Genomic DNA, 10,672 nt, shown 5'->3' with positions numbered 1-10,672 from the left:
GAAACCTGTTACCTCCTCCCTCTCCTTTCCCCTGAAAGAGAAGTCTCAGCAGTTATTTACAAAGATTTATTACAGCATGGGAGCGGTTCAGTCCTGGAGTCAGGGAAGAAGGGAAGGGGGCAGAGCAGCTGGAGGACAAGGAGAGCCTGGCTCCCCCACCATGTGCCCCCCTAAGGACTTATACTAGGCGGCATTCCTGGCATCAAAGCACAAACAAAATGCAACAAAGCAGCCTCTGCCAGTCCATCTTCCAGGCACCCAGGATGGGGAGCAGTTGATAAGGGGGAGATTTCCAAAATGTTGAGTTTGTGGAAAGGATGCCTGAATCCTGGGCCCTGGTAGAAACCAGTGAGAGGGGTGGTGACTTGGAATTCCCCAGGGGATGGAGAAGGATCTATGGGCACTTAAAGTTCTCAGTACCCTCTTTCCCCAGATCTTAGGGTCCTGCCCTGTGGGTTTCCTGTGCCCAGGGGAGAGAGTCTGGGGAGTAGACTTGTGAAGGATGAACCTTTGTCCCCCATTTACTGGATTTCCCAATGCAAGCTCTCTCACATCCCACCACCCACTGGGTGAATGGCGGAATGACTGGCAGGGGTAGGCATCAGGCAGCAAGTGCCCAGGGACTCTGGGCATCAGCCAAAGGTGGGCAGACAAGCAAACACAGACCAGCCCTAGTCTTCTAAGTCAGAAGCCGCAGCCCTAGCAAGTGAGGGGAAGGGTACAAAGTAGGGTGGGGACAGAGTGAGTTTCTGGGGAACAGCAATGCCCTCGCCACTTCTTCTGGGAGATGCAGGGCTGGTGCCTATGTGCCAGGTTCAGGGTGAGCAGGGCGCTGTGGCTCCTCCCCAGGTTCTGCAAGGCAAGCAGATGGACTTAGGGTCTGGCCACACCCACCAAGATCCCAGCCCCGCCTCCCCAGCGCCACCCCCCCGCGCCCCGCCCCGCCAACCTCACCATTTAATGCCGGATCTTCCACTTGGTCCTCAGAGCTTCCGTCTCTCTGGGGCTCATCCAGAGGAGGCGGGCGCTCCCAGGGACCCTCCAAACCTTGGCCACAAGTAGTCTTCTGCCCAGCTGGGGACGGGAAAGAAGGGACAAAAGCACAGGCTCTGAGTATCCATCTGGCTGTCCTGGAACAGGAGCCGAGTCTCTCAGCTGGCTGTGGCTAAGCTTTCTGAGGGTATCATGGAATAGTAGAGACAGCACGACAGCACGGGACTAAGACAGCTCTTGCAATGACTAGCCATATGACTTAGATAGGTCCGTTGTTACCTCTTTGAAGGGGATGGTAAGAGGGAAATTGTGTAGACTGCCTTAAATAAGATAATAGTTAATACCCTGCAGCCCAGCGTCAGCACTTAGGAGCTGCTCCAAGATTGGTGGCAATTGATATTGCTCCTTGGTCATCTTGTCATTTGACCCACTGCCCTGCTGCTTCCCTAAGGGAACAGTCTCCTCTCACCTCCTCTTCACCTGTTCTGGGGGGGGGGGGTCCCAGTGGGAGTTGACTCACCTGTTCCAGCTGGAGCTTTTACTCCCATGGCCGATGCCCCCGCTGCCAAGGCAGAGTGGAGGCCCACGCCATTTTGGGGGGCGTGCAAGGGATGGACACTTCAAGCAGGAGTGGTTGGCTATTTTTCATCCCCATAAATAACGGCACCAAAACGTTTAAGGTGCACTGGGAGGGATAGATGTGGCTGGCCTGGGCCTAGAAAGAACAGTCCTGGGAGGGCTGAGATCTTCCTGCCTAGGAATTCTCTGGGCCTTGGGACTCCCTGTGGAGATTTTGGGATTTGGGGTCTCTAGCTCTGAGGCCTTCTGTGTAGGTTTCATGCCCCTCCCTGGCCCCTCTCTTCCCAGGCAGCTGGGGTTTGAGCTGCAGCCAACGCAGTTGGTTCTTGAATCCTACATTCTCCATCTAGACACTAGAGGGCACCCTCTCACCTCCAGCCTAGGCAATAGAAAAGGGGAAAAGAGCCACAGGTTCCTGGAGAGGATTTATCAACCAGCCCTGTGCCTCCCAGCAGAGACCACATCCTGTGTTCAGAAATGCAGGTGATGGGGGTACTGGATACTCTTAGTCCACTATCCCCCATCTCCTTGCACCTCCCAACTGCCGTGGATGGAAAGTCCTTTCTTGGGTCTAGCCTCAAACCTCAGGTGGCCTTGCCTTAATTCTTAGGGAAGAGAGGAATTATTAGAGGAAACCTGATTGGGAGAAGGACTGAGTCAAGGATGGGAACAGCCCAGGTGTCAGGTAAGGCTGAGTGCAAGGCATCCTGTGGGATGAGAGAGTGGGGAGGCCCTTTACATGTGTGGGAAACTGTGAACCGGGAGGGGGTGTTCCAGGACACTCAAGGAGGATCCCACCTAATCTGTGGTGGTGGAACCCAGGCTTCACAGCCCGTTCAGCTTACCAGACCCCCTGCTGCCCTTCAGGATTTCAGCCTGGCTGTCGTCCTCGTCCTCCTCCTCCTCCTCGTCCTCCTCCTCCTCCTCCTCTTCTTCCTCTCTTGGGTAGCCCAGCTCCCGCAGCTCCCCCAGCTCATCCTCCTCCTCTGAGGCCTGGTTCTCACCCAGGTTGCTGATGGACTGCAGGTGAGACTCAGCAATGCGCTGCACAGCTGGCACAGGGGGACCGGGAAGGCAGGGGTCAGCCAGGCCCAAGAAGCGGGAGAGGCATGTGGCCCAGCCCCCAGCCTCCTTCCCGTGGGCCTGGGGCAGAGCTAATCTCCCACAGGGGTCTAGTTCCAAAGCTAAAAGCGGCAGGTCAGCCTGCTGGGGGCCAGACCAGGGCAGAAGCAACAGGGGGTAGACTCTTGATCATGTCTGGCTCTTAAGCTGTCAAAGGTGCTGCTCCCCCAGAGGCTGGCACCAGGCAGCTCCTGCCAAGCTGGACAAGACCAGGCAGGTACAGCAGCAGCTTCACATTCCCTGGTTGGGGAGCTTGTCCACCAGCTACAGCCCCTGGAGAAGGCCCAGGGCCTGTGGGCCAGGCCCTGGGGGATTTGTCCCTTTCAATTTCTAGGGGAGCGCCCAGCCTGCTTAGGGCTCACTGCTCACCCCGATCCTGCCCACCACCCCATGCTGGGCTTGGTCCCCACTCCCTGGCACTGCCCCATCATAGATACTGCTCCACACACCTCTGCCTCAGGCTCTAAGAGGCAGGAACAGTCCTGAGGCTGAGGACATAATAGTCTGCAGCCAGTGAAGTCCATGCCTGGGGATGCGGCATGCTCAGACGCGGCCCCCACAATCTTGACCCACATCCCCAAGCTTCAGCTTCCTCTGCGGTGACCTAGAAAGCAGCGAACACCACCCACCCCCCCAACGCCACCAAGGCCTGCTGGGATAGGACCTAGCGAGGGAAAGTGTGGGCAGCTGGAGAGAAGTTTCCAAAAGATGGAAAGGACTAGGGGGTTAGGAGAAAGGGGCCAGGGCTGGGGGACTCTGAGAGAATGGCAGGGGTTGGGGGGACCCCGGGAGGAGTGGCTGGGACAGAGGCAGCAGGGGGGCTAGGAGCTGGTGGGATTTTAGAGCATTTGGGTCACTAAACTCAAGGCCCAGAGACCAGATACTGAAGAGCTGGGACCTGCGGTTGCTGCAGCTACTCCTTGCTCCGTAGGCAGCCCCTCCCCTCAGAAAGCCCAGAGCGGGCAGATCCAGGCTGGAAACCTCCAGTGTAGGGAGCAGGGCACCGCTCTCCTGCCAACTCAGGGACAGGCACAGAGGGTGCATTGTGCCTGCCCGGCTGCCCTGCCTTGCCCCGAGCTCCTCCCGGTGCCTCCTGCTGGCTCCGGGCAAGCTACCCAGGCAATAAAAGCTCAATAAATTACCCCGCCCTGTCCTTGGGGACACGGCAAAGCTTCACCTCGAGCCAAGTGTGAGAGCTCGGCCTTGGAGAACCCCCCTCAAGCCAAGACTCAGTGTCCACCCTTCCTTGGGGGCCCTAAGCTTCTCCCCCTACAAGTCCCCCACCCTGCCAGATGCTTTCCCTGCCCAGAAAGGAGCCAAAAGCCTATAACACAGTGCCCTGCAGGTTCAGAAGGGTCCTCTGAGCATTGGGGAAGGGGGGAAGGGAGGAAGGGAGGAGAGGAGGTGGCAGCTGGAGCAGCCGGGGGAGGAGAGTTCAGTTCGTGAGCCACAGCATCAACAATAGGTGTGCGCAGCCCTGTGCTGGCGCCCCGTGAGCCTCCCGCGTGCCTTGCCTGCCTCGTGCCTCGCAGGGCTCTCTGGGGTCTCCCCCTCATCCTCCCAACTGTCTCCTAATCCCTCTGTCTCCAGCTCTGGGAACCTGAGTTCCCCCCACCCAAGTGTGTGTCTCTTTTTAAGTTCCAAGGTCCCCAGCACAGCCCCCGCACCCCTCTCCTGGCCCCTTTCCACCGCCCTGCCTCTCCCCACTCAGACCCTCCTTAAGTTGCAGCCCAAAGGGGCCACGGGGGTGGGGGCACATTTCTGGCCATCTTTTTCACCCCAGCCCCCTGCCCCTTGCTCACCGTCAAGAGTCCAAGGGTGGTTCTTCCCTCTCACACGCACTTGCCCCCAACCCAGCCCACGATGGGGAGCAGCGGGATTTCTCATAGATGATGATGCCACCTCTTCCCTCATGCCTGCTTCAGGGGCTGGCCTTCCCCACATCCCTACAGGTAGGAAGTCCTTCCAAAAGCTGAACCCACTGCCCGCTTGGTGTCCTTGCATCGTCCTGTCCTTGAAGAAGAGAAAGGGCACCTGCCCCTCTCTCCTCTCCTCCCAGTCTCTGCTCCCAACCTCGGCTGGCAGGCTGACGGGTGCACCTGTTGACCTTGGCCGGTCACTGGGAACTCATTAAACCCACCCCCACCCCGGAGGGAGCTCTCCGCACACCCTGCTGGTTCCCTCCCTCCCAGCCTCCGTGGGAGGAGGGGCTGGCCAGGCAGGAAGAGCCTCATGTGGGAGTTGAGGTGGGTGTAGGAAGGCATCCTAAGGCTTAGTTAGGAAGAGACCCTCCCCACACCCCGACCTGTCCCACCTTCTCCTCCAGGTGTATCTCCCCCCAGCTCCCCCCGCCCCGGAAGCCAAGTCTCCAGGCCGGCCCTGAAGACCCCTGTGATTTCACACCTGCTTCCCTTTGCACACCTTCCTCGCTGTCCCTGGAATGTCCCTCCATGCCTGGCCCGCCTGTTGAATTCTTATTCATCCTTCCCATCCAAGCTTAAACACCCTCTCCTCTGTGACTCTCCCTGACCCTTTGAGGTGAAGGGCCCCAGGAGGGTTGAGGCCAAATCTTACTCTTATTTTTGCCCAGCACCCACGGGGGGGGGTGCTGGCATACACTAGGTGTTTGATAAGTGAGTGCTGTAGGTATGACTTGTCTTTTGGTATAGAAAGGAAAAGCAGGAACAGAGGCGTCGGTGTGCAGACCTGTGCAAATGGCACGGGAATGGGAGAGGAGAGCGAGGGGTGCAGCCCAAAGAAGGTGCCCTTCAGGGAGAAGGAGGGGGAGGTGGTCCAGTGCATGCTTGCAAAGGAGGTGCAGAGCCGAGCCTCTTTATGTTGATGCCTACTTGTTACGTACGTCTTTTCTTTCAACCCCACAACCTGATTTTAAGACCCATGCCACCCTTTTCAGCCTCTGGGCTTCTTCTTTTTACAAGGCCAAATTAAGAAGGAATTGGTCTCTAAGTAGGGATTGGGGTGGGTACACAAGACTATCCGTCCCCACCAACAAAAGCTCAACATGTCACACACACACCCAATGTCAGCCCAGTTGCAGGGGTCAAGGGGACAGCCCAACTGATGGGTGGGGGACAGTACCTTTCAGCGAGGGGGGTGTGTAGGCACAGGGGTTGGCTCTCTTCGACTTGAGGTGGTGCCCCTCTCCTGAGGCTCTCTGCTGGGGAAGTGCCAGGTTAAATGGGCTTTTACAGAGGCCCCTTTCCTTCACCCTCCCTCCATTCCATCCCACCAAGGCAACCCGGGCAGACTGGAACCCGGGCAGACTGGTCTAGCCTCTGTTCTCAGGTCCAGGCCCAGGCACTGCTGCCCCTCGGGGCCTGAACCTCCTGTACCTCCTGCACCGAGGCTGAGGCTAACTGGTGGCTTTGGGAGGGGCTCCATAGCCATGGCCTGGCTCAGAGCAGGACCCTGGCTTCTGGAGGCCCAGCCTGAGTCTGAGCAGAGGAAAGGCAAGGGCAGGGCAGGGTGCTGGTGGCAGCCTGGCACCAGGCACTCTCACTGAGGTGCCAACTGATATGCTAATGTCCTCCTGGGTGACACCCTGTGTTAGCTGGGAAGTAATCCCCTCCAGCCCATCTCAAAGGGCCCTGGCATCCCTCCTTCCAGCTGCCCCTGGAAACTCACCTGGTGGGGTGAGGCCTCCTCCTCTGAGGGAGGCCACCAGTGAATGGAGCCAGGAAGAAGAGAGAAGAGGGAGAGAGAGAAGAGAGAAAGAATCTGAATTACTTCCCCCAAAGTCTCCATCTCTGTGCCCTTTCCCTCCTGGTGTTGGGAGGTGCCTGGTCAATAAATGAACCCAATGGAGTTGGGCTCCCAGACCTTAACCCCCCCCATCTTCTGCTCAGTCTCCTACTCATGGGACTTTGGCAGGGGCCCCACGAAGGCATCAGGGTTAGGATGGGGCCAGGACTTGGGGGCAGGGTACGGGCCCACCTGGCGAGGAGTGCTCTGAGAGCCGGAACAGCATGGCAGGGGTTGGTCTCCTGCGCCGGATCTAAGAAGATAGAGAAAGAGATGGGGAGGAGGGGGGGCAGGACAGACACCTGCAGCCCACTCCCCACCCCCTACCCAGGCAGCAGGGAACAAACAGTGCTTTGGAGTCCCCAGGGAACCTTTGAATCAAAGACTGTCAGAGCTGTAAGGAACTCCATAGCTCACCCAACCCCCTCATTTTACCCAAGGCTCAGAGAGGTTCAGCAAAGAGCTCAAAGTCACACAGCATGCCAAGGCAGGGAAGGGACAAGAAAAATTCATCACTGGCTCCCAGCTGACGCCCATCCCACTCCATGGCTACTCCAGAACTGCCACCTCCCTTTCTGTCTTCCCCTACCAAGGCCCCTCCTCTCTCATTTTTGAAGACATCAGACCTCAGGACCTGAAGCTAGCTGTGGAAGATGCCCCATGGGCCATGGCACCCACATGGCCCTGCCGACCTAAGGTCAGCTCAAGGGCTCCTGGGAAAGTGGATCCAGTTGCAGAGGGAGGCTGAGCCTGGTACTGCAGGCACCTCCAACCTCACACTGAGGCTCAGGTGTGGGTCTGACCCCCCAGACCCACAGGGGCCTGGGTGTGGTCTCTGGGGGCCTGGCTCTGGGTCCCTCTAGCAGTATCTCTCAGGCTGCAGAACTCTTCACCCAGTCCTCATAAAAAACAAAAAGTTGCCCTCCCTGGTACATGAGCCAAGCTGAACCGGGGGGGTGGGGGGGCGCACTGAGCACTTCGAGTGACTCCCCGCCTTCCCCCCAGCTTGGCAATCAGACCAACTGTCAGTTAATTAGGTCCCCTCTGAGCTCCAGGGAAATGCACACAGAGAACCAGGTGAATTAAGCTGAGACTGCCACCTCCCTCTGCCAAGCCCCCAACACTGCCCTCCAGAACAAAGGCTGCTTGGGCCGGGGACCCAACCCGCCCCCATGGCCGCCTAGCTCTCCCCAAAATGACCTGGCTCCACTCTCACTGCGCTGTGGGGTGCCAGCTGCAACTCAGCAACAAGTGAATGGCTAGGTTTCAGGGTGGGGGGCAGAACCCTCTTCTCTTCCTCCATCACATCCCACCCCCCACCCCCACCTCAAGCCCTTGGAGGCCTCCAGTCCCCAGAAAGGCTGTCCAGAGAACTCAGTTGTCTGTGGGAGGACTTCTGGCTTCGGTGATGACTGGTCATCATCCCCCACTCCCCCCCCATGTTGCCATGTTGTGGCTCTGTCTAGAGGTCATAACAAAGTTCTGGCGACCCCAGCCCAGGCACGCAGGGTGGAACTAGACAGAAAGCCAGAGCGTGGCGCAGCTGGGCGGAGGCCTGCTCTGTGTAATGGGTCAGTGTACCATGTTTCTCACATCTGAGCGGCACCAGTGGTCCGCGTGGGAGTTTAGGGAAGGAGGACACTGTGCAGGGTCCAGAGGACCGTCTGCCCTCCCTGGGGCCGCCCGGGATTCTCCCGCCCCGAGATCAGGACCGAGGCCCCGGGGGAAAAAGTTGCACGAGTCTCCAGCGAACTTCACGCGCTGCCCCACGTCCCCGCCACGTTCGAGGCGGGCCCGGGACTCCTTCGCCCCCGTCTCCCAGGCCAGTTCAGACCCCGGAGCGCAGAGGAGCCCGAGTGTTTAGCGGGGGTGAGAGGGTCGCTGCCGGGGCTGGGACGCAGCCCCCTTACCATCTCCACCTGGCGGGGGTCGAGCTGGCTGGGGGGCGCGGGCACGGAGAACTGGATCTTCTTGCGGTCCTTGGGGTCCATGGCGGGCGGGTGGGCGGTGGGCGGGGCGCGCGCCGCGGGGTCCGGGGCTGCGGTCCAGGCGCGCTGCTCAGGGCGCCGCGGCTACAGCGGGCTGAGTGCGGCGGGGAGGAGCAGGAGGGCTGTTCACGCACAGATAAAAATACCGCGCCGGCGAGGGGAGGGGGCGCGGGGGCGGGGGGCGGGGGGCGGCCGCCTGCTCGCCTACCCCGCCGGGCTCCGGGGCTCGCCCGTGCCTCGGTGCCTTCGCGCCCGCGCCCCGGGCTCCCCGGCTCGCGGGTCTGGGTCCCTGTCTCTCCCCTCCTTCCCTCGCTCTCTCTCAGTGTCTCTCCGCCCTTCCTCTATCTCCCTCGCTCCCTCTCCGCATGTCTATCTCTGTCTCTGCCTCGCTCCGTCTCTCCGGGTCTCACCCTCCGGCCCCAGCCTTGGGGTGCCCGGCCCGTCCCCTCAGCCTGGGACTGGCGCCCGGGAGCTTGGTGGGAGGACTCAGGAGACAGGGGCCAATGAGCGCCGAGGAGCGTGTTCTACCGGGGCCGGGAGGAGGGCGGGGAGTGTGAGCCCGGACCCGGGGAGCGGGCTGGGGGCCCCCTGCCGTCTCCCCAGAACTTGAAGCTGCATTATTGATGGAGTCCAGCAGGGAGGATAATGCGGGCAGGCCGAGGGGAGAGCAGCAGCGGGGACTCTGGCTTTAACCCCTTCCTGGCATGGATACTTGGAGTTTCACGGGGAGGCCTGTGAGGTCGTGGAGAGAATACCACCAGCCTGCCACGCTGTGAATGGGGGGGTCCTAGAAAGCGAGTGAGCGTGGAGCGGGTTGTGCGCGGGAGGACACGTGTCAGTCATCATGGCAGGGAGTGTGTGAAAGTGAGTGCCAGGGGCCCTGTAGTGCCTATAGCTAGGGAGTTGTGTGTGTGTGGCGGAGGGGGGGGGTGTCGGTGTGGTGAGAGTGTGTGCGAGTCTATGTGAGTAAGTGTGTCAGAGTGTCAAAGATGCGGGTGTGAGTGGCAGGGTGTGGGAAGACTGTGTGCGTGCGGGGGAGGGGGTGAGGTGGGGGCGGATGTCAGAGGCTGTCAAGGTGAAGGGCAGACTGTGCCAGCTTGCAGGGGGAGGGGGGCGGACTGTATCCACAGCTCCAGCCTGTACAGTAAAAGGGGATGAGGCTGTGATCCTGGGAGCACTCCCGTGGGGGGCGGAGAATGTGTCCCTTGAAATATCCTGCATTCAAGTGCCTCCCCAGATCTAACGTGGGGGAGACAGAGCCAGCCCAGGGGAGATAGAGTTGGGGGTGTTGGGGGGCAGCCTGTACCAGTACACGTGCCATCACGTGTGTGTGAGTTTGGTGCAGGAATAGAGCAGGGGGGAGAGGTGTGTGTGTGTGTGTGTGTGTGTGCTCGTTTCTGAGGTGTGAACCTCTCTCTCTCTGCAGAGGCGTTTGTGTGTGTGTCTCTGGAGGGGAGAAAGGGGAGGAGATGGCCCTGCGGTTTGGAGTGTCCCTGTTTATCTGTCCAGGTCCTTGAGTATCTTTGCAGGAACCGGTGTTTCCCTCTGCGGGCCTAGGGGCGAGGGACTGAATGTCCCTCTGCGGTGACGAGAGGGGGTGTGTGTAGACGTGTACCTAGGCATGTGCCTTCCTGGTGCTCTCTGTGCTGTGCTTTGTGCTGGCTCTCTTCTCTCCTAGTCACCCTCAGGCCTGGAACAGTCAGGCGTCCCCCTCCCCCCACCCAGCAACTTTTCCACTCCCAGCCCCAGTGTGCTGGGTCCTTGGCAGAGCAAGAAGGAGCAAGAGGCCAGAGGAGTCTTGTGCAAATGGGGTCAGGGGCACAATGCAGTGGCCCAGAGTCAGCGCCCACTCTGGGGGCGAGGAGAAGGTAGCAGGAGGGCAGAGCTTTGCCATGGGCACGGGAAGCCCTGGCTGCTCAGGGCCACTCCCCCCAACCCCCAGGCCTGGCTCATGTCCCGCTGTGTTTGTTGACTTTTATGCTTGTGGGGAAACAGCCAGTTGCCAGGTTGCTGGCCCGGGGGTGTGGCCATCTCTGGCAGCCCCTGGCTTGGCCCAGACCCCTCCTTCAGCTAGGTTACTGTGGGGGGTGGTAACGACCAATTTGGCAGTGCACATGAGGAGGTCCTGGGAGTCAGAAGGGGCACAGGAAAGGCATGGCTCAGGCCTGAGTGGCCACCGGGCTAAGATGAGGCTGAAAGGCCTGTGGCTTCCAGTGCTGGCGAGGAGG

At 60.0% G+C, this 10,672-nt stretch overlaps 1 protein-coding gene across 2 annotated transcripts; it reads right to left on the bottom strand.

The window, feature by feature from the left end:
- Positions 1-52: 52 nt before the first annotated feature.
- Positions 53-8,953, bottom strand: PPP1R1B (protein phosphatase 1 regulatory inhibitor subunit 1B). Of its 2 annotated transcripts, none has more exons than XM_059047463.2 (7): positions 8,367-8,953; positions 6,649-6,709; positions 6,340-6,362; positions 5,794-5,872; positions 2,418-2,624; positions 955-1,074; positions 53-852 (listed from the first exon to the last, which is right to left on the bottom strand). In XM_059047463.2, the coding sequence occupies exons 1-7, from the start codon at positions 8,445-8,447 to the stop codon at positions 803-805; spliced, it is 621 nt and encodes a 206-aa protein (XP_058903446.1). In that variant the 5' UTR covers positions 8,448-8,953; the 3' UTR covers positions 53-802. The 2 variants fall into 2 exon arrangements, with proteins under 2 accessions (XP_058903446.1, XP_058903447.1); XM_059047464.2 differs by having other exon boundaries at positions 5,794-5,869; positions 8,367-8,949.
- Positions 8,954-10,672: the final 1,719 nt, after the last annotated feature.

This window comes from Kogia breviceps, chromosome 19 (assembly GCF_026419965.1).
Source record: "Kogia breviceps isolate mKogBre1 chromosome 19, mKogBre1 haplotype 1, whole genome shotgun sequence".
NCBI classification, from domain to species: Eukaryota; Metazoa; Chordata; class Mammalia; order Artiodactyla; family Physeteridae; genus Kogia; species Kogia breviceps.
Note: the sequence above shows the minus strand (reverse complement) of the source record. Positions and strands in the feature narration are given on the sequence as shown.